General features: G+C 40.6%; 2 protein-coding genes across 9 annotated transcripts in view; one reads left to right on the top strand and one right to left on the bottom strand.

Annotated features, from left to right (window-relative positions):
* Positions 1 to 269: 269 nt before the first annotated feature.
* The window catches only part of LOC109957660 (centromere protein F), a 23,548-nt gene continuing 383 nt past the window's right edge, over positions 270 to 23,434 (bottom strand). Inside the window, exons 1-20 of one of the 8 annotated variants that reach the window (XM_020595738.1) lie at positions 21,672 to 21,913; positions 21,232 to 21,440; positions 21,057 to 21,143; positions 20,753 to 20,930; positions 19,654 to 19,850; positions 19,007 to 19,110; positions 18,425 to 18,489; positions 17,184 to 17,448; positions 14,779 to 14,972; positions 14,063 to 14,188; positions 13,727 to 13,855; positions 11,528 to 11,650; positions 10,763 to 10,898; positions 8,678 to 10,203; positions 6,696 to 7,559; positions 4,502 to 4,875; positions 4,238 to 4,337; positions 3,316 to 3,871; positions 2,537 to 2,668; positions 270 to 1,595 (exon numbers count right to left, since the gene is read on the bottom strand). In XM_020595738.1, coding sequence (XP_020451394.1) covers positions 2,550 to 2,668; positions 3,316 to 3,871; positions 4,238 to 4,337; positions 4,502 to 4,875; positions 6,696 to 7,559; positions 8,678 to 10,203; positions 10,763 to 10,898; positions 11,528 to 11,650; positions 13,727 to 13,855; positions 14,063 to 14,188; positions 14,779 to 14,972; positions 17,184 to 17,448; positions 18,425 to 18,489; positions 19,007 to 19,055 — 4,626 coding nt within the window. In that variant the 5' untranslated portion in view covers positions 19,056 to 19,110; positions 19,654 to 19,850; positions 20,753 to 20,930; ... (1 more) ...; positions 21,232 to 21,440; positions 21,672 to 21,913 and the 3' untranslated portion in view covers positions 270 to 1,595; positions 2,537 to 2,549. Of the gene's footprint in view, positions 1,596 to 2,536; positions 2,669 to 3,315; positions 3,872 to 4,237; positions 4,338 to 4,501; positions 4,876 to 6,695; positions 7,560 to 8,677; positions 10,204 to 10,762; positions 10,899 to 11,527; positions 11,651 to 13,726; positions 13,856 to 14,062; positions 14,189 to 14,778; positions 14,973 to 17,183; positions 17,449 to 18,424; positions 18,490 to 19,006; positions 19,111 to 19,653; positions 19,851 to 20,752; positions 20,931 to 21,005; positions 21,144 to 21,231; positions 21,441 to 21,671; positions 21,914 to 23,434 lie in introns of those variants that run through there. The other 7 variants (XM_020595756.1, XM_020595747.1, XM_020595728.1 and 4 more) reach the window with 7 other exon arrangements.
* Positions 22,738 to 23,434, top strand: part of LOC109957701 (protein RD3) — a 5,748-nt gene continuing 5,051 nt past the window's right edge. The window contains exon 1 of the mRNA XM_020595818.1: positions 22,738 to 23,324. The gene's annotated coding sequence lies outside the window, so the exon portion shown is untranslated. The remainder of the gene's footprint in view (positions 23,325 to 23,434) is intronic.

Below are 23,434 nucleotides of genomic sequence, written 5' to 3'. Positions count from 1 at the left end.
GACAGCCCCACCTCACTGCCAATAGACTACAGATCTCAGAGATATGAGGAAACTGAAAGGGAGGGGGAGTGTGTGTGTGTTGGTGCCAACATGGCAGTAACAGTCCACTGTTATGACTGAGTCAACAGGACAAAGCCGGGACAGAACGACTCTACATCTAAATAAAATGTCAATCTAAAGAAACAAAACAAAATCACAACAAGGCTTTAAAAGGACAGGTTCATATCTTCTCCAGTGCTCCTTCAAACACTAGTTACAATGCTGACATGTACATTGAAAGAATTAATGCTCGCTTTAATCTTTTCCACCTGTTCATACAGGCTGCAAAGACAACCTTTCTTAAAGCAGTTTCAGTCTAACTAATGGGGGGCAAACTTAACCCACTGAAGCTACTGTGAATCTTCAGCAGTCTAAGTCCAATGTTACAGTCATGTGAGTATTAAATGACCTATTTTTGTTCCTATTTGTCCACTGCAGCTCAGTATGTTCACTGTCTAGAGAAACATAGAGAGACACTCACTAGACGTGTCTGGTCACACAAGGCTTTAAAAATGGCTGCAATTACAATGACCAGTAACACCGTCAGAGCCGACCAGAACTTAAAAAGTACAAACCTTTTTTTTTTTTTTTTGATGACCAGTTGAACTTTGTAAGTGACCAAAGTGGTGAGACCCACTGTTATAGGGCACAATAAAAACCAACCTCTACAGTGTGCACACACATGGGCTACTGTTGTCTATGGCACAGTAACAATCAAATAAATTATATCTAATCAAGTCAAAGAAACAGGCTAAATACATCTGTAATTAAATAGAGTAAATACACATTTGGGTTTTGTGACGTTAATCGAGGAGCTACTGGCTGCTCATTAAGACAGAGGAGCAAAGCAGTAGGACAGAGGGAGTGCACTGTGCATCACCATACATGGAGCGGAAACCGACCCAAGTTAGACTGAGTCATCAACATGCTTGCCCCCTCTCTCTCTCTCCCACACACAAATGGTAACATTTAATGAGTCCCACACATGCACTATGCTTTCACACAATTTCTGTAAACACCTGTCCTCTACTAAAACATATTCAAGAGTCCATATATAAGCCACCACGAGACCTAAACAGAAAAATGTATGCACCACATTTTCACAACAGGCTTCTGTTGGCTTCATCCTTTTGGAAAACAAGTCAAACTTATCTTGACAAGCATCTGTTTAAAAAACTGTCACCTAGGCACCATTTCATTCAAGTAGACTAAAGCTAGACCTATAACTTAACTCTGAGTTACTAAAAGCTAGACAGTCCCTTTGGAAAAGTGGTTTTTAACTTCAAGAAGTACCAACAAACATCACCAAATCACCACCTCTGCACCTAAATATATAAATAGGTGGGTGTAAAGTCACTGTATTGTGATACACAGCAAACTCTCCACACAGCAATTACAGGATAAACTAGTGACCATTAAGACATTTTAGATCCACAGTGGAGACATTTATTCTGCCAGCACTGGCCCAGTAGTGGCGTTCCCCTGTAGAGCTGCTGTCGTCCATCACTGAGGTTCACTATCAGGCCACAGTGCTCAGTTCCTTCCTTCCACCAAATCTGTAGACAACCAGCATGCAAAACATGCAAATGTAAGACCATCAAAAGCTTAACCAAAGGAAATATAAAACTCTTCCAAAAATAATAACTTTATATAAAAATGTTTTTTCTGGAGGATCAATCTAGCGATATTTTACATTTTTCTTATTGTCCACAAATCCTATGCAAAGGATACAGCAGTTTTCATTACCAGTTAATATGCCAACTGTTTGCTCAGTTATTTTGTCTAAATGTCAGAAATGGTAAAAAATAAATAAATGAATTAAAAAAACTGGAGAAGCTACAACCAGTCAGTGATCTGCATTGTTTCGCTGCCTTAAAAATGACAATTATTCAACTCTCAAAACAGCTGATTATTTCATAAAGTGATTAATTTGCTTAGTTTCAGCTCCAATCAGTACTGTGGTTTGAGTCAATCCCAGACTGACCATCATGCTGTCATTCACTACTGCTCCAAATCTGGCGCCGAGAAGAGTTCCACCTTGACTGCTCTCCTACTACTCCTATTTGAGTAACTTTGCTAAAAACTGTACTGCCCCGCTGTTTGAGGAAATTTAGCTTTTTTTTAAATGAATCTTTGAAGATTTACATGGGAAGGAATGAGCCTGTGACTGTGCCACAAACTGGCCGAGAGAAACTGCAAAAGGAACCGTCCTTTTTTATTTAATAGGTAAACTACATGATTTGCCTCAAAAAACAATTGGGTTGTCTAAATTAAATTAGTCCAATTACTGCTAGGCTCATTGTGTTATTGTGTGTGTTAATACGTTTCAATATCTCAGACTCTTTATACAACCTGGTGATGTCATATTGAAGCATAAAACCCTATATTCAGAAAATGTATGTCAAGTTAACATATCACCAATACACTTTTTGAATATATTGTTCTTGGGACATCAAATCTTGGGCACTTTTCTCAGTGTTTGGTCTCTGGAGGTTACCTGTAGCTGCATTTTAATCAGTCTCCTCCTCCTGTCCTTGGTCTTTCTGAGGGACAGGTACAATAGTTGTCCCTAACAACCCTCTTCTTACAATGTAGGGACATGAAGGACCACTGGGGATATCGGCAAAACCTGCAGGATGGGAAGATGTGGAGACCGGAATAAGTAAAAGGATCAGAGGACAGTAGTTGAAGGACAGAAAATGAAAGCACAAAAATATAAAGAAATGAAGAGAAGAAGCAGTGCAGGTCTGAAAGGCATGACCAGGATTCTCAATTTCAAACACCACTTTCATGAACTACATTACTGATACACAACCAAATTATAATTCAACACTTGTTTTTGTTGAACATCCTAGCACCAAGTCTGGAAGGAGAGGGAAACTACAAGTCTAGGTCTAATCAAAAGTGAACTAGAATTACCACCTCACGGTTGCAAGCTTCCCCAGACCATACAAGTTGCAGTTTACACACGTCTGTTCACACTCATATGTCACCGGCATGGAGGCATAAAATATGTACCTTCAAACATGTCCCAAGTTGTTTGAGGATACTTTGTAAAGAATAAGATACACATTTTTTTTTAATTTTCCCTTAAGCACATTTAGCCAACAGAGGACCTAGTCTGCAAGTCTGATGCTTCTTTGTACAGAAAATGTGAGAATCAAACAATCACCAATGTGACTTTGTATTGATTGTGCATTTATGCAATTGTACACAAACCTAAAATTACTCAAGCCTGACGTTTTAGAAAGTCAGTGTTCAAGCTAATGAAGTTACCTTTCATGACAACTTCCGGCAGCCCATAGGGTTCATACTCTGTGTCATCAAAGGCAGCTGACAGCTGCGTCCTGTTACGGCGTATTCTTTCAGCCAGACGGGCTGGGTCGGCTGGGATAGGGAAGGAACCTGAAAACAACATTTTGTCTCCTGACTCTGCCTCCTCAGACAGTGGGGCAGGACAGAAATCCACTAATTCTTCACCTTCTTCATGCTCCTCCGTCTGTGTGTATGCACTGTGGAGTTCATGTGCTGCTGGAACACTGTGAAGATAAAAACTCTCCTCTGTTTGACTGCTCGCACTTTTCATTTCCATCCTAAAATCTGTGTTTATTTGACTGGATGATCTAGAAGGGTTTGGATTGGCCTGAGGATTTGATTCTGTTGCTTTGGTTTCATTTGGTCCTGAGACTTCATGAAGATCTTTGGTAACATATTCCTGACCCATTTTATCTAATGATGGGATGAGTTCAGTGTCTCTCTTCTCTTTGTACTGTGATGGACACGCATGTGACCATTGTACAAAACTGATGTCCTGGTTTTCTTTTTCAGATTCCTGTGTTAAGAAACAAAACACAGCAATTAAAGGCCTAATCCTTAATCCAATATGTGAACAAATAAGTCAAAGCTGAAAACTAGTAAGTTTTTAACTAGAGAAGACAAGTACTAGGGACAGACAAGTGACCTTGGAAATGCTTTACTTTACAGGTCCTTACCAATTTAAACCCAGTGTTATTTGCCCTACAATTTGCACCTAATTACAGAGCTCTTTCCAAGAAACCTAATGGGAAACTATGAAATTGGACTGCATTTATATAGTTAAAGGATTTCTATTAAAATATTATAGGAAAATTTGATACGAATGAGCCTAAAATTAATATGGGGTAGTATGTAAGTAATGATTAAAAGAAAAGAAAATCACCTTGTCAATCTTGGCAGTGTCCTGATTGTATTCATTAAGTGCAGACATCTTTTTAGAGCGATGGAGAGTCTTTGGTTCAGGAAGGCAGCTGTGCTGCAGCCTTAGGGTAAACAGAATTTTTTAATTTATTTTTATTCCAAGCATATGCACAGGAAGACAACAGAAGACTGTATGTAGACATACATTAAATAATACAAATACACAGAATCACCTCACATATATGCATTTAACACAGTAATAGTAGCTTCTAAGTTGTTGGCATACCTGGAGAACAGCATGTGGCCCTGCAGTTTGTTGGAGGAGCAGGAGAGGAATAACTCATCCTCTCTGACGATTGTCACATTACCAAGGCTCTCCTGTGGACCCGATGTGGACGCATGAACCTGGGCAGTTATAGCCTGAGCCTGACCGTGAGAACCTGCCAGGGTGGGATTCATGTCACCTGTGTGCTGTTGGTTTGACTGGAACTGTTTGAACGCAGAGACCTGTTCCTGGGCCTTGGACTGGTTATCTGTATAGGGAAGGATGTGGTCAAATGTTGGGGCAGGTTGGGAGGCCAGTCTCCACACACCAAGCTCCTCAGACTGCTGCTTGGTCTCCTCAGAGAGAGCCCATACCTTCTTTTGCAGTGCCGCCACCTGGACAGGAGGAAAAAGACAAGATAGACTGAATGAAACAGACATTTGAAATAAAACTCACTTAGGAAAGATACATGAGTAAAACACAAGTCAGTCGCCACACAATAATCTTGAATTCTGAATCTGGAATACATATAGCTTATAGAACATTTGGTAGAATATTTTTTTTTCCGATGTGGTATATTTCACATATATCGATTTACAGTTGAAGTAAGAAGCTTACATACACTTAGGCTGAAGTCAGTAAAACTGATTTTTTAACCACTCCATAGATGCCATGTTAACAAACCCTCATTTTGGCAAGTCGGTTAGGACATGTACTTGCATCACACAAGTAACTTTTCCAACAGTTGTTTACAGATAGATTTTTTTCCACTTATAATTCCCTATATCACAATTCCAGTGGGTCAGAAGTTTACATACACTCTGTTGACTGTGCCTTTAAACAGCTTGGAAAATTCCAGAAAATTATGTCATGGCTTTAGAAGCTTCTGATAGGCTAAATGACATCGTCCGAGTTAACAGGAAATGGGTGTGTGGATGTGGAACTGTGGATGTATTTTCATGGGAAAATCAAAAGAAATCAGCCAAGACCTCAGAAAACAATTGTGGACCTCCACAAGTCTGGTTCATCCTTGGGAGCAATTTCCAAAGAGCTGAAGGTACCATGTTCATCTGTACAAACAATACTACGCGAGTACAGGGTGGGCGACAGAAAAGCAGCCCGCCTCCGGTGATAGTATGAACAAGCAAGTGGACTGTTTTGGAGCCGGGCTACTTTTTCGTGGCCCACGTGGTATAAACACCATGGGACAACGCAGCAATCATACTGCTCAGGGAGGAGACACATTCTGTCTCCTAGAGATGAATGTACTTTGGTCCAAAGAGTACAAATCAATCCCAGAACAACAGCAAAGGATCTTGTGAAGACACTGGAGAAAACAGGTACCAAAGTGTCTATATGCACAGAAAAACAAGTCCTATATCGACATAACCTGAAAGGCTGCTTGGCAAGGAAGAAGACACTGCTCCAAGACAGACATAAAAAAGGCCGACTATGGTTTGCAGCCGCACATGAAGAGAAAGATCTTATTACTATTATTATTATTAGAGAAATGTCCTCTGGTCTGGTGAAACAAAAATTTAAAGCTTGGTCTCAAATGGGTTTTCCAAATGGACAATGACCCCAAGCAGACTTCCACAGCTGTGGCAAAATGGCTTAAGGACAACTAAGCCAAGGTATTGGAGTGGCCATCACAAAGCCCTGACCTCAATCCAATAAAACATTTGTGGGCGGAACTGATAAAGCATGTGCGAGCAAGGAGGCCTACAAACCTGACTCCATTCCACCAGTTCTGTCAGGAGGAGTGGGCTACAATTCCAGCAACTTATTGTAGGGAGCTTGTGGAAGGTATCCTGAAATGTTCGACCCAAGTTAAACAATTTAAAGGCAACGCTACCAAAGTAGCGTTGAAGTAAAAGCTCAAATAAATCTTTCTGTACTATTATTCTGACATTTCACTTTCTTAACATAGTGATCCTAACTGTCCTAAGACAGGGAATATTTATAGGATTAAATGTCAGGAGTTGTGAAAACCTAAGTTTAAATATATTTGGCTAAGGTGTATGTAAACATCTGACTTCAACTGTAAAAGTAGGATGTGAATTCAGTTTCCTTGTGAAGACTAACAACACCTACATTGCAAACTCCATTATATACTTCATGTTTATCTCTATGTGACTAACATTTTTGTCACTCTTCTTCAGCATGACATGTCACACCACTGCTGTGATACAACGACATAATACACTGTCACTACCTGTTGCTCTAGGTGGTTGATCCTAAGCTGAGACACTTCCACCAGTTCTTCTTCAGCCTTTGCTGTCTTTTTATCTGCCCTTTCTAAAACTCCATCTTCCATCCTCCCCTCATTCTGCTGTAGGTACTCCTGTTCCTCAGTTATGAGGTCATTCAGCACACTAGGTGTCCTCTGCTCTGTCAAAGAAGACAGAGGACCATTTCCTGTGTTTTGGCTTTGCTTGACTGATACTTCTGGGATTTCACTGTCAGTCTGTAGTGCTGGATTTCTGGAGTCTGAGACTGTTAAGGCCTCTATTTTTTGTTTAAGCAGCTGATTCTCCTGCTGGAGAGTGAGCAGCTCTGCAACTACATCTGCGGTTCCTCCATCTTGATTGCACTTAGACTCTCCCATCACACGAGGAGAGTCATGGATACTCCGAGTCTTGTCAGAGCCTAGGTGCTCTTCCCCTATCAATACTGTTTCATTGTCTACCTCCATGCTAACGGGTGTTTCAGCATCAGATGTCACAAACTTTGGTTGATCTGCATTAGTCTGTGGATTAGAGTCACAATCTGTCTGTGAGACAGCACAATCCTCTGCCTGGTTTGGCTGAAGACCTGATATCCCCTCCAACCTATCATCTCGAGTCTCTTCCTTATGTTTGTCACTCTCCTCCTCTTTGACTGTCGTCTCCTCTGTTCTTTTCCTCTCTTCTCGCTCGTTTGTGGTCTTGAGTGCCTCCAACTCTCGCTTAAGGTACTGCAGTTCCTCTCCCTGGCTGAGGAGGGCACTTTCCTTCTCTTGCAGTTCAGCTAGAAGGCCTGAGATGTGCTGGCTCTGCTTCTCAAAGGCAATTGTTAGTTGCTGGGTCTGACGTGTCACCTGAGAACAGAGTAAAGAGTTAAGGCCTAAGCAAAACAGAGAATATTGAAGAACCACAGGCAGTGAATTGCTGCATGGCTCATCCTGATCTCCATGACTGTGGAATACATACTAAAACAATACCAGTAGTTTGTCATCAGGAATGCTAACAAAAGTTTAAAAAAAGATTTTAACTCATGAATGTTTCTACTATGCATCATTCTTGAGTTATGTTCACAGGAATGTGCCTACAGCTTAACAGAGTAACAGATGCCAGCATGATGACACAAGGTCCCGCATACCCCACACCTTGGAGTATAAAAACAGGTAATAAGCCACTACAGTCAGCACAAAACAAAGCAGACCAAAGAATCTTATATATTTCAGTGTTATTTAAGTTCTATACTTCCTTTATTCTTCAAGGTCTTTGCCAGGCAAGTCAAGGCTACACAGCTCAGGTAAAAGCTACTGGATTCCCAATGCTCAGAGTTACATTTGCCTCCATTAGGATGCAGGTTTACCTCCTTGGAGTAGATATTGATGAATGTATAAGATCTTTTATTCCGTTATTATACAATATATCATTCTACTTGGTCGCCTGGTTTCTGGCTTTTTTTCTCACTGCCTTCTCAGATTTGGTGACAATGAATGACAGCAGTGATGATGGCATACACCCACATATCTGTGTACATTTTTGTGTTTGTTTTTCCTCAATACTGTATGCTTCTGTATTTTCTAATTGACTGCCTTCTGTAAAACTGGTATTTGTAAGGGACAGAAAAGATGTACTTTACAGTATAGCAGCACTGAGGACTTTTCATAAAATACTGTAGCTATAGATATATTTCTTTAAATCTGATATTTATTAACTAAATATTGCACAGCAAATATTCTAAATATTCTACACAGCAATAACATTCTTCTATCCAAAGTATGATCATTAAGTGGCTTAGTTTAAGCAGTTACATATGAACACAAGTGTGCAGTGTGTACACTGAAGTAGGGATCTCCACTGGAAATTTTATATTTGCCTATAATGTGAGCTCACTGCTAGTAAATAAAAAACATTTTCCTCTGCATCTTCTCAATAGAAACTGTTGTACTGAAAACATTTGATGTACTAATCCACCATTGTTTACCTGGGTCTGCAGTGCTCCCAGTTTCACCTGGTATTGGGCAGCATGTTCTTTCTCCTTTGCATTCTCCTTCTGCAGACGCTCCACCTCTTTTGCCAAGTCTGAGGGAGCGAGCTCACCCTTCTGTGGGTCAGAAAGTGCCTCTCTGTAGTCTGACAAGGATGAACCTCCCAGATTGCTTTGAGGGGCAATCTGCCCCTTCAGGGGAGAGGCCATTTGACCTGTTTGACCTTCATCTGACAAAGGTGAGCATTCAGGATCTGTCACCGTTGGCTGTTCCTTGATAAGCTCTGCTGTTGCCTGAGATGCAAGCATGTTGCGTTGGTTCGTGCACTGACATAAGAGGTGCTGCTGCTCTGGCAAAGGGAGGAGCTTGTTGTCACACCGGATGAAGTTTGAGTTGAGTTCATCATCATGGAGAGTTAGGTAAGTCAGCGGGCTGTTGGCAAGTGAGAGGTTTACCTTCTCTAGTGAGTATTCTTTTCTACTCTGCTTCAGTTCCTCCAACTCAGCTTTAAGTTCTGCCACCTTTATGCTCAGCTCTTTCTTTATATCCATGTCTGTGTTTATTTGGTTCTTCTCCTCTTCTTCTCTCTTTCTCTCTTCTCGCTCCAAAGCCAGCTGGGCTTTTACCTCTGCTAGCTGCCTCTTCAGCTGGATATTAAGTTCTATCATTTCACTCTCCCTGTCTTCTAATGCTTTGTTTTTCTCTTCCTGCTGCTCCTCTCTCTCCTTTTCTTTTTCTTCTCTCCCCCTCTTCATCTCTGTCTCCAAAGCAGCCATGGCCTTCCTCAACCTTTCTGTCTCAGCCTTCTCACTCTCCAGCTGTACCCTAAATTTCTTGTCCTGCTCCTCTTTCTCCACAGCCTGGCTGGCATGTTTGCAGCTGAGCTGTTTGAGCCGGGTCCTGGTGTCTGCCTCAGCCAGTCGTTGGGCTTCCAGGTCCTCAAGGCGTTTCTGGAGTTCTTCATGCACCTCATGCAGTTCTGAACGCAGCGTGGCATTCTCCCTCTTGAGGTCTTCAGCAGTGTTGGCCTGTTCTAACTTGAGAGAAGATATCTCTTCACCAGACAGCATCAAACTGCAGTGATCACCATCTACGGAGGTGTTAATGACTGTACCAGCAGCAGAGTGAGAGGAAATAGAAAGTACATGATCAAATGTTGGTCGCTTGTTTGTCCCAGAGCTGTCACACTCTGTTGCCTCATTTCTACACTTGTTCTTCTTCTCATTACTTCTTTTTCTGTGTTCTCCCTTTTGTAAGCACTCAGAGTCTTGGGAGATAAGGGCAGTGATGTGTTCAGAGTCTATGCCTTCTCCAGGCTCTCTGTCAGCGGGGTAAGATGCTGCAATCTCTACCCTTCCCTCATTCACATCCTCTTCCCCCTTCCACTCAGCTCGGGTGGCAGCGGTGGGCGTCTTGGTGCGAGTTGAAGGTCGAGAATGAAGAGAGTAAGAAGGTTGAGGAGTGTAACTCTGCACAACTGGGCAAAACTGGACAGGCTGTAGAGGAGGTGCAGCTTTTTCCTCTAGAGTATAAACAAAAAAAGATACAAACATCAGAATAAAATGTTTTTTTTTATTATTACAAAACACACACGATAAGAAATAATGGAGGAAGCAGTAAAGAATGACAGCGTAGCTGTCTTTTTATGACATGAATTACTGGAATGTATTTTGTTTCGGGAAAATGGATGGTGTATCACTGACCAGCAAGGGACAACACAGGGACCTTTAAAGGGGAATTAACAAAGCACGTACCAAACAGCACACATGAATGTCAGTCAGCACTTAAATAATGAATGTCTAAAATTCCTTTTTCTCATAAAATCACTGGCACAATTACCAGCCCCAGTGTGACTCAGTATTTGCTCTGCTGTAGTGCCTTTAAGAACGGTTACTGAGTCCCTACTAACTGCTGACCTCTGACCTTCCTGTGGAGGGAGGAAAGAGAAGAGAAAATCTCTCTACAAGAAGTCTAGTTCAATAACATATCATACTGCATGAGTAAAATTATAATCCGTATACATCCCTGACAATTAAATCTCACTGATTAGTCCTCTCTCCCAACCACAGCTCAGTCCTCACCCTGCAGTTCTGTGAGGAGACGGAGGGCGTCGTCTCGCTCCTCTGCCAGCCTCCTCCCCTCCTCTTCCAGAGCTCGCTCTCTCTTCCTGCTCTGCTCCAGATTCACTGCAACACCCTCCATCTCACGCACTGCTTGCTATATGAGGATAAAAATACAGATGAGGTGGATTAAGAAAAATCAAATTCTCCAACATGGGGATTAAACTCAACTAAGGTTGTACATGTTCAGATGAACTGGAGTGACCAGATCTCTATTTGTCTATTGATGTTAAAGCATCTGCATCTTGTACTGAGGTGTTTCATCCACAGTCCCAGAGTCTCATTTATCACACTTTGAAGCTTGGCAACATTAAAAAAGTGTGTAATACTGCCAAGTTTCATTTTAATATCTTCACCTGGAACATTTGTATTTGTGCAGCAGGATTTTCAGATAAGGAATAAGAAGGAATATAAAGGTTAATTCCATCCCAAAGTGCTGGGCAGGGGAAGCAATATAAGAAATTAAGATCAGACAACTCTTCTTCTTTTTAGCCCTGTGAAATTCTCTTTAATACTACACCTTTATTAACATATAATGCAGCTGAACGATTGAAGAAATTGTCACTTATTATCCAAGTCTTAGACTAAGATATGGCACAGTGAAATGTTTAAATATCTATTGTACTCATTACATATCCGCAGCTCAGCTAATGAATACTTTACATATTGAGACCCTGACTCAATAGACTCAGAACCATCACTAGCATGTCTGTTCGTGCGTGTTACCGTCAGTTTGGCTTGTGTCTGTGCTTCTTTCTTCAGACTCTCCTGTAGCTGTCCATCTGTCCACTTCAGTTTCCCCTTCAGAGTGTCCAACTCTTTTTCCAGAGCCTGCTTCTGCAGAGACAGCTGATAGAGGATATTAGGACTCACTAGCTGCTAGAAAACAGACAATGAAATCAACGAAGATTGGAAGGAAAGGTTTTAAGGAAAAAATAAGCTATGAGATACAACAAAGAAGAAACAGCAAAATGAATGGCTGTTGATGTAGGCACAGGAATCAGGAACAGAGAGGGGGAACAGGAAGAGGAAGAGCTATTAGTGATTGACAGCGAACATACGCTGTATGTAATGTACTGTTCATCTCTCTGGGGAATCTAATGAAGATTTTACAAGTTGATCAGCTTCCCACCAGTGCTCATATAAAATTCTGCACATCATCTTATGTCATTACACACATTAGCGATGTGTAGGCAGCATGACTGTAAAGTACTCTACAACATTACTGATCCAGCTCACATTACATTCACTCATCCAACAAATGGGATGTTACCTGCGTTACTGTCTTCAGCCTTTTTACATTCATTCTTGTCTCTAATGCCATCTTCACATCATAATAAAAACAGCAACATAAACAGTACAGTGTGCATTAAACAGTGAACATGGTGATATAAATATAGCTCACAGTACAAATTCAAGGTTGGAGTCTTTTTTCTAAAGAAACTTTAGGTAATTAGACAACTTCTTCCAGAGCATTTATTGGCCCAATAATTCTTAGTAAGGCCAGGACATCATTTAACAAATTAAAGCTGTAACTTTATGCTTTCCTCAGGAAGTAGATCATTATTATTGAGAAGTATTACTAAGTATTACTAGGTAGTAATTTGTGGTATTTCCTCCAGCAAGTCAACACTTTATAAATTTTGCCCACATGCCAATCAAATCAGCAGATCATTTTGAGTTTTTTGTGAAAACAATTGTATAGGAATTTACTGGTTTTTCCTGTTTTATGAGTGAATTTATGCACGTTTCTTCAGGTTTGCTGTTCAACAATACTTTTATTTATTTACTGCGTTCAAATATCTAAAAGAGAATCTATAAAATTTTCTACGGGGTTACACGTGTGAAACTACATGTGCATAAACTGGTCATAAAATAGGTCACTTGGGTCATACTATCAGCAGTTGAATGTCAATGATTTTCTATGTTATTTAATTCAGCACAAACTGTGCCTCTATTGTGTATTTACACTTAAGATACCTTATCAGATATAACAAAATAAAATCTGTGTGGAGAATAAAGGGTTTACAGTATGGTTAAAGGGACACTGTGGGCAAAATGAAGGCTCATTTTTAGGAATTCGTCTATTATGTCTAAAAGTGTTTGGAATTAAGGTCAAGGATGGTTTTTCTGTACAAGTCAAGAGGCTCCCTCTTGTGCTGAGACTGAAATTTGGATTATCATTCTGCTGATAAAAATAAATACCAGCGCATTCCTTCATATAGAAGAAATCCAAATAAAAAAAGAAGGTGGTTCAATACCATATCTTCAAGCAAACACACATTCCTCCCCCTCTGTGTTCATGCAACCCGCCTCAAACACATACCTTCATATAAAAACATCTTCACCCACATCATACGGCCACACTGTCGCATTTTAACAGATCTATGCCTCACACACAGGTTAGGAGTTATGAGTTTGTTTCATGCTTCCATAACCAAAGCATTCCCCACTATCAAATGCAGTCACACTGTCATTACCTTCGCTGCTCAACCTTTCCACTGGGGAGAAACCAAGAGGATAGGAGGACGAAGTGTAGAAAGCAGGTGGAGAGGGGAGGAAAAAAAGGAAAATACAGCAAGAGAGTGAAACAGAGAGCAAGAGAGAACAACAAGGGCAAGAATCAAGTGTGGGAGAAAGACCGAGATAAGTTTATTGACCTTGTAATATAAAGTCCCAAGAGAAACAGAGAAAGGGACAGAGACAAAGAAAACAAACAAGAGAAACAGGAAACAGCCGAAAGAACAAACCAGAAATATGAAGCAAAGCATAATCAACGTTAACAGAACATTTTATTCCTAAGTTTCTGGTGTTGATTCAGATTTGATTTACAGGTTTTATCTTGCCAAATGTATTCGTATGAACATCCAAAGGCTTGTTTGCCTTGTTCATGTGTCTACACGTGTACCTTGTGCATGCGTTTACCTTATCAGCTTGGGCCTGCAGGGCATTGTGGAGCACCCTAGCTTGCTGGAGCTCCTGGTTGAGCTTGTTCATCTCTTGCTGATGCTGTCTCTCCAGACACTGCCTCTCCTTCTGAAACTCCATCAATTCCTGAAGGCAACACACACGCACACAACAAAACCTGAGCCACTATCTTCAGCTCTACTGTGCCACTAATTTTTTTAAGGAGAGAACATCACAAAAAGCAAGCTGGACACAAATCTGAAAATTTCTCCTGTTTCCTAAAGTTGTTTCTCCATGCATCTTCTTTTGGTTCTCTCAGTCTTTCATCTGATCATCCATCCATCTGCCTTTCACCTTCTGATGCTCTTTCTCCAGCTCCTTAGTGCGCTGTTGGTGTTGCAGTCGGCTGCTCTCAGCATTTTGCCTCTGACACTTAAGCTCCTCTTGTAGCTGCTTCAGCTTTTGCTCAGCTCCTGATACCTGACATGCCCAGACACACACAGCGTACACTCTTTAACAGCAATAAAATTACTTTTTGTGTTCATAACTTCATGAGCTTTGAATGTATATGTCCATGACTAACTGTAGGCCTATACAAGTCACATCTCTTTTGTGAAGTTTTAACACGGTGTTATGTTGTTCTTTATTTATCTTGTTTGTTCGCTGCATATTAATCTTATAATGCTGTTCAAGGTTCTGCATTTGACATTCTCACATCAGGAAAGCATTAAATTATGAGAGCTCAGTACAGCTACTAGTAACAAATTAAACAATTAACAGGGGAACTGGCAGTCCATCCCAGGCTCTCCACCTGTTTTACAGTATAGTACAGAACAGAACAAGGGCTCAATGTCCATGAAAATAACTGTGTAACAAGTAAATATTCCCGACATGTCTGACATTTTCAAGCAAATCAACCAACACTGTTTTGACATGAGGCCAACACCCATTCTGTGACAAAAACAACAGAACTTCAGGAAAGCAGAATACTAGCAATGACAGGAAACACATTTGTGTTTGGTAGTAGTAGCACCAGTAGTATCAGTAGCAATAGTAGTTTGTGTTTTTACCCGTTCCCTCTCCTGGGCCATGCGTGTGTGTCCCTGGCTGATCTCATTGTGAGCTCTCTGCAGGCTCAGCTCCTTGGCAGCAAGCTCCTTCTTACTTTGTTCAATTTCTTTCTGAAGCGACTTCAACATCCCGGCCTTCACAGACAGTTCTTCCTCCAAAGAAGACACACACCTCCGCATTTCTGATAAAGATACTGGTGAACGAACCAGATACACAGACATACTGGTTAATATGATAATTTAATAATAATTACTAAACATAATTAAATGCAGTTTGAAACCAACAATGGAGGACTTAGGGGTGGACTAAGAAAACAGACAACAGGAAAACAGTTCCTGAGGGACATGAAGTCCAGTTATGATTAGCAGCTACAATGCTGGTGGACATATTGCATGTACAGTTTTTAAATCTGTGCTGTAATAATCCAGAGTTGGAGTGTTGTTGTTTAAAAATAAGAATAGGTCTTGAGACATTCTCTGATTTTCTAAGCCCTTAAAGAACGGCACCTGTGTCTGTAAAAGGTTTATCTTATGTACTACAAACTATTACTGCCCACTATCTTCCCCCAATGAGGAAAACATTATAAATATTGGATTTCCAACTTTAAATAGGCCAAAGGCGGCTGAGTGGGAGGAGAGTGACAGAGAGGGAACTGAGGAGGGAATACTTAGAAAATATATTTTTAGCTATTTTCCCCAGAATGAGCACCGACATTGTCAGCAAGAATTCCTTCATTTCTTACAACTAACAACCAAGAGTCAACAACACAGGAGCAGCACATATTTGGGGTTTCTACAAATGAGGTCAATCCATACACACTAGCTCACGGACACAGCTGTCGTCACTTTCACCAAGCATGTGGATCTCAGGCTGTTGGTTTCCAAAGCCAGCATTAAAATCAATTTTCTGTCTGTTCAGTATGTTTGTCCTCTTCCTTTAATTTTACAGCACTGCTCAACTTTTTCATTTAAAAGCTGCTACACAATCAAGTTACTATATTAATAATTGTCACCAAATTCATTTGACTGAACATCTGTATTTTTTGTTTTGCCATCTTTTGTATTGTCTATATTCATACACGTCTTTTACATATAATTTGTTGTACTAAAAAGAACCTACAGGTTTTAAATTTACCATATACACCCCCCATTAAGAAGCACATACGAATAAAATCATGCAAAATATATGTGTGACTGAAATTCTTACAGCCAAGAGCCGGCAAACAAAGCACACTGCATCTCGCCTATCCCTGTGTCCCAGCAGATGAAAGAAGCAATTATTTGTTCACACTGAAAGGTTCCCTTTTTCCTTTGAACAAACAGCAGCTGAGAGAAAGAGGAGTGTTATATTACAATTATAAAGTGCACCAAGAGCCACTCTATATTCACTGAGCTGGCCTGGGAGCAGGCAGAGGAGCTTCAAGCCAGTGATTTCAACACAGCCTCTTATGTAACAGTGTTGTTAAGGTTACTCACACTACATGAGATTCAGGACAATCACACAGCTTCACTTATGCTGATTTTGCTGAGGTAGTCCCATCAGAAGTGAGAACTAAACCAAAATAGATAACATTTCATCATTTGGCCTTATTGCTCAACTCTAAATCACAACAACAGCTACACTCAAGACAAAGTAAAATTGCTTATTATCTGTCAGTGTATAAGTCCTGATGTTAATATGACAATTTGAGCCATTTTAAAGTTAACAATAGTCGCATTATTTATTTTTCTCATTGTCAGCAAAACTAACGAATCAATCCTACCAACCAGTACTGACTGCACCGTCATGATGTGGTCCTACTACTTAATTTGAGAGAAACAGTGCCCATGTTGATGATGATAATACGAGCACTGAGCTTTATTTAGTAGTTTTGCTCCAGTTTGGTTAACATTTGCTAAAAACTACTGCTCAGTCATTTTAGGGAAAATTACTAAGCATCTTTTTAAAAGTTTTTGTGATCTATTTGTAATTTTGCATCTTCATTTTGGAGACAGACTAACTCCCATTATTAGTTTTCTTCTTTTCATGGGATTTGTTGACAATAACAAAGATATAAAATAACACCAGCCTTATCATTTCAGTGCTTCCAATATTTCACACACTACATAAAAATCAATACTAACAGTAAGTAACTTGATGCTGTGGCCCCAAGGTTATTGACATAAGGTTGTTTAACAATGAAATCAAGAATCCGTCTCACAGTAAAAACCAAATATAGTGTCAATAAGTCACTTAATATGGTGACTTCAGTCCATGCTGGATCCAGGTCTTGTGTAATACTGTTATCCAGCTTTAGGAAACAGGCTGCCAGGATGAGCTGTGTGTGTATACAGTTTCAAACTGTAAATCGATGACTCAGTCGTGCCATATTACCAAGGTGACCATTTGACTCTCACTAACTCACTGTCTGTCTCCATCCTATGGTCCTTCTCCGTCCCACAAACCCCCCGCTCCGAGTGGACTTGACTGATGACATTAGCGCAGGGTGCCTGGGGAGAAGATGGAGACTGTCTCCTGGCTGCTGGCTTTGAGTCATCACGTTCCCATGGAAATGCAGCTAAAGGAGTGGAGAAGGACTCCGATTGGTCAGACGGGTGGCGATGGGGCATACTCTTGTGTTGCTGTCGTGGCAACAAAGGTGTGGAGGTGTCCGAGAACTGGAGCCGCTGCTGAAGGAGAAGAGAAGAATTAAATAAAAATAAAAAGGAGGGCATGAGCCTGAACGGGATGTCAAACTACTGTAAAAAGAACATTTAGCAGATTGTACAAACATTATTGAATAATGATTCATTGTTGTACTGATGATACTTCAAGAGTAGAAATGGTTTGCACATCTGTGATTACGGACAAACACTTTCAGAACATAAGAAAAAGAGTGTGAAAGTTGAGAAAAAAGTCACAGATCATGTTCGAAGTGCAATTCCTGTTTTTCCTGTCTCTTACTTTTTAACTGGAAACAAAAGCATTATGATGGAGTTTAGCAATGCACAAGTAAAAAAGAACTTGTCTTAAAATAATAAATTAAGCTCTTATCATTAGCAAATCCCCTGAACAGACCAATACAAGGAATAATTTGCTGCTTCTACCAACTATTAAAATCCGTCAATGGGCCACATTGTTCTCTGTATGACATTACAACTGGCACAGGAGCTGTAGCTTTTTTTTGAGTCCATCCAGACATTCAGTCCTACTATTCAAAACATTCAACAGTGTGCCAAAAATACTGATCAGCCTTTTTTTTTTAAGAATGAAAGCATACACTTGTTACCCATTTTTAAAGATTTAAATTTACATCTTACATCGGAGAGCTGATGACCCGGAAAGTCAGAAAGGATTACGAGGCAGACAAATACAGTGTTGGTTTAGATATTTTCATGGGATTTGTTGACAATAAGAAAAACCTAGAATAATATCATCTTTATCCTTTGACCTATCTGACAAAACAAAGTGTAGCTTGGTGTTAAACACAGAGGACTGACAACAGCACTGTTTTAATTAGTGAAAGAAAGAATAAAAAAATAAAAAAGTTCTGTGTAACTAATGCGACATGAGCAATTCTGACAACTATAGAACTACAGCTTTAAGCTAAAAACCATACTGGCCTTGCACTAGCCTACCTCAGCATAAGCACATGCTGGTACTTACTCTTATGTGAAGTGTCCGGCTCTGTCCTTCATCCCACTGCCCCGGCCTCTCCTCATTTCTGCTCCCTGCAGGGCAAAAATGCAGCATATGAAGTGGACCTACGACCTAAATCCAACCAACAAAGCTGAACAGAAGCAACAGCAGTGGAAACCCAAGTGGTTTAGTGACAAGACAGCAAAAAGAGATACAGCAGTCCCCAGACAGTGGGTGGTTGGGAAAGGTTAAGGGGCTATGGGAGTTTATTTAAAACCTATCTGCTCACTTGGGGTTCTTGTGGTTTGCTGTTTAATTTTCCAAATTATACAGTACATTAATGACAAGATAGAAACAAAACCATCAGTGATAAAGACAGGAGTCATAAGCCCCCATGCACTGGAACCCTGTTCTAGACATTACCTGGAGGAGCTCTACTGTATGTGAGAATGCAAATGTCCGAGTCAGCTGACCTGAACTTTTTGTGTACTACATGAGTGAAAGGGCAACTCTGAACTCATTTGAACTCTGGACAATGTCCAAGGAATCAGGCCTGGACACTGTCCAGAGTTTATATGTGAAAACAGCAATAAAGTTACAGGACTGTACCGCTGTGTTCCAAGGGCGAGGTTGCATTCCAGCAAGGTGTAGAGAACATATTGGTATCTGCCGACCTGCTGCTGTTCTACAACTTCTCCAGCTCTGCCTCCAGCCTGTCAGAGATAGAGGAAAAACTGTTCGATGTGGGCAGGGAAACAGTTAACGATCAAAAAGAAACAAAAAGGTCCAATAGTGATTAGTATTTTAATATGACACCACTGAGAATGATTATAGTTTTAAGTCATCTGAGAATCCAGTAAAACCCATAGGTAGTAAAAGTAACAGGAAAGACAACATAAAGTACAACAGGCCATTTATTTACTGGGTCACATCAATAACTGAGATAAATGTTCCTCTTTCACAGCTTTCCACATGTAAAATATGACAAACTTAATTATCCTGATTTTTTTATGCTGCACAAACCTTTAAGAATCAATTATTTCAGTATTATCTTCTACAAATATCCAATAATAAATTATGTATTTGATTAAAAAGTTTGAGTTTTGCTAATAATTCTAATTTTAATATCAGCTAGTTTTCTATCAAAGTACAAAACTCTGCTGTCCTTAATGAGAAGACATTAAAAAGCCAACATGCACATTAAGAACAGAACTGACAGAGGCTAAATTTCCCATTTAATTTCCACTGGTGCTAACCTTTTGATTTCCTGGGTGAGCTTGTTGTTGATGGTACGAGCAGAATCTAGTTGGCCCTCCAAAGAGCATACTTGGGCCTGCTTAGTCTGTAGCTCCTGAGTCAGGCGCTCACTGCTGCTCACTGCCACCTTGGCCTCCCCTCGAGCACTCTGGAGCTCCCTCTGCACGGACTGGAGCTGACCACGCACCTCGTCATACTAGAAAGGAGAGGGGAAGAGAAAAGGGAGTAGGAAAGCTACATATTTGAACTGAACTGAACTGAAAATAACCAATTCTGCTTAAGATGACTATGATAATATTTACAGATCAATATTATTTACAAAAATGTGGCTTTATTAACAGCATCGCTATGAAGATTATGAATGCTGAATTCTCATGTGGTTGTTGCCAATTTTTACTGAAGAGCTATAAAATGAAGAAAAAGAAACTAACCATAGGTAATGCCAAACACAATGATAGTGTTGTATTGAAAATATAATCCACTCATAATGCTTTCTGACTGGATGTGGGTCTCAGGGCACACTATACTCCAGTACTATGCAATATAACCTTTCAACAGGTACACAGACTTCATCTTTACCTAGCTTCACAAGAACATTTTTAAAGGAATAAGAAGCTTTGTTTTATTGTAACATGTACAACAAAGTTTTGTTTTGGAGCCGAGGGCCCCAGGCCGCTGCGTGCATACACGCCGCCATCACGGACAACTTGGGGGTTCAGTGTCTTGTCCAAGGACACTTCGACATGTGGACTGCAGGCACCGAGACTCAAACCTTCAACCTTCTGGTTGGGAGATGGCTGCTCTACCCACCGCACCACTGTTGCCCCCAGTGACAAGACTGAAATGAGAAATATGTTTCACATCTATACACTATGTTTTGCCTAACTAAAGTTCAACAGTCAACTCTGAAGTATAATGACAAAAATGGGTCTTTCTCTATAAATCAGACTTCCCCATTCTTGTCCAAAGACCTTCACACTCTTGTTGTCACCTCAGTTTTTCTTAGTAACATTTGTGAATATTCCAATATGTTTAACAATTAATTTTTCTGAGAACAGCACTACATAAGCAGCATTAAATGAATACGGCTGCTTGTACCTTCACAGTTTGTTTTGAAAGACTGGTATGAATGTTATCCAGCTGCAGCTGTTTCTGCTTGTTCTCTCGGGACAGTCGGTCCTGCTGGACCTGCAGCTCCTTCACTTTTTGCAGGACCCGTCCTGACAGGCCCACTGTCCAGTCCTCCTCAGCCCAGCTCATCTCTCCCTAACTGGGCCTGAAAGGGTGGGGAAATAACATCAGTTTATCGATTTTCAGTTTGCCTTCTGAAGCAAAGCTTGGTTTCTAAAACCTGGGAGTGGCTGATTGTATTTGGTATCCACAAGACAATGTGCCAGGTGACCTGAACTCTTCCTGCTTGACAAATCCAGAATCAGACAGTTCCTGGGGCCATGGGACTCAATAGCTGGAATGACAAAACACGCATAGTCTGAAAGAAAGAAAGAGTACAGGCCTTTTTAAATAAGATGCAAATACTTCTACGCAAATTTGTGTTGCGACAGAGGATCTGACCGTACCACATGTATGTAAACATGTTTTAGTCATCAAGTTTCAATCATGTGCCTCTGGCTGGGTGTCCTGTCTTGAATATTTTATGTTGCCAAGACTTTGATCCCTCAGGCAGATGCTGGTTGTCACCATTGTGCAGCTGTGACTCACTGTTTTCCAACACAAACCGCCTGCAATGCTCCAGCAGCAGAAAATAAATCCCTTGTCTCGCAAACTTCTGCAATAACAGTTACATGTTCTGGACATAAACCAAAAGCATACAACTGAACATTTGTGCTCAAAATCTACTACCTACTTTTTGAGAGTTTAATCAATAAATACTACATTTACTAGCAATTAGTATTTATGGGTAAACAATGCATTCACACTTGCATACAAGCGTGTTAAAAGTGAGTGTCGGAATGAAGAAAAGCCTGATTGAAAAGGATGGCCTGAACTCAGCTCTTACATGCACTCCAGCTTTAAGGCTTTTAACCCTGTAACTCCAGTCAGATAGTGTTCTGTCATAGCTGGTGTCATTGAATGTGCCTGCTTCTGAAAACAAGGGTGACAGAAATAGTCAGCTGCACTGACAATGTATTACATGCACCTCCCATAATACCCAAAGTGGATACAAAGACTGCATAATAACACTTTTGTAAAGAGACTTCTTCCAAGTCAAAAAAACCTCATAATATGCTTAATTTACAAAGATATATAGCAACAAATTAAAAAAAAAAACAAACCCTCACATTCAAGAACTTTATAATTCAAATTCATGCCAATTAACTTTCTTTCATCAGTTATTTCAGACTTTAGTTTGGTTTATTTACAACAATCTTTAAAAAAAAAAAGAAAAAAGCCAGACTACAGATTAATAACATCCTCTACCTGCTTCCATCATTGTCCCTGATGATTTAACAGTCAACAGTCCTTTAGCAAGACCTCGGTAGACATGCTGGGTGTTTCCTTTTGCTCCAGGCACAAACTATGTACTTGCAACATCTGTGGTTTTGACCTTAGGTCATATCTCCTGCTCTCTTCCTACATTTCCTGTTTCTTTTTGGCTAATTTTCAAATAAAAGGCAAAGTACAGAAAATAATCTTTAAAAAAAAAACATCATTAATATTTCACTTAAGAGATCATTAAAACCAGACATTAAAACCTGGCAAAAGCAGTCATCCATCCGGGTCGCGGGGGCAGCAGTCTAAGCAAAGATGCCCAGACTTCCCTCTCTCCAGACACTTCCTCCAGCTCCTCCGGGGGAATGCCAAGGCGTTCCCAGGCCAGCCGAGAGACATAGTCCCCCCAGCGTGTCCTGGGTCTTCCCCGGGGCCTCCTCCCGGTGGGACATGCCCGGAACACCTCCCTAGGAAGGCGCCCAGGAGGCATCCGAAACAGATGCCCGGGCCACCTCAGCTGGCTCCTCTCGATGTGGAGGAGCAGCGGTTCTACTCTGAGCTCCTCCCGGGTGACCGAGCTCCTCACCCTATCTCTAAGGGTGCGCCCGGCCGCCCTGCAGAGAAAGCTCATTTCGGCCGCCTGTATCCAGGATCTTGGCCTTTCGGTCATGACCCAAAGCTCATGACCATAGGTTCATGGTCAAAATCAGTCATATATACAATAAATTAAGTTCTTTTTCCAAGAAGCAGACAACGGAAAATCTTGTAGCTACCCAAACTGATCATAAAAGACAACACCTGTATTAAGACTGCTCACTGAATTCAAACATGCACCTTGTACCTGGGGATCTGGCAATAAAGGTTATCCTCCTTACATAGCTTTAAGATGTTCACTTTACAACAGCATACAATCAAAAAAGTGACAAATCCTCAACGGATTAATTGTAACTGTAATTAGCTATATAATAATGTAACCGTCCTTATTTTATTACAGCACACAAACACACAAAATAACCATCTTGATTCTAAAAAGATAACTTATATGTTTGCCATACTGGCTCTGGCACTGTGCCCATTAACTTATCTGACCTTTAAGCAAACAGAAATAAAGTAACTGCCCTTTCTGAGTAAATGTTGATAAACGTTAAGAGTGGATTCAGAAGATGTGGACGGAGGAGGCAGAGACCCAGCACCTGCTGAATCAAAGTCTGATCACAAGGTGCAAACACAACAAATCACAACAGAAAACTTCCATCTTGCAAAGAGTTTAACCCACATTATGAACCGTGTCGGGGCTCGAGCCCTAACCGTGCTATGACAAGTTAAATC

The sequence above is a fragment of the Monopterus albus genome, unplaced genomic scaffold (genome assembly GCF_001952655.1).
Source record: "Monopterus albus unplaced genomic scaffold, M_albus_1.0 scaffold2.1, whole genome shotgun sequence".
NCBI lineage: Eukaryota > Metazoa > Chordata > Actinopteri > Synbranchiformes > Synbranchidae > Monopterus > Monopterus albus.
Note: the sequence above shows the minus strand (reverse complement) of the source record. Positions and strands in the feature narration are given on the sequence as shown.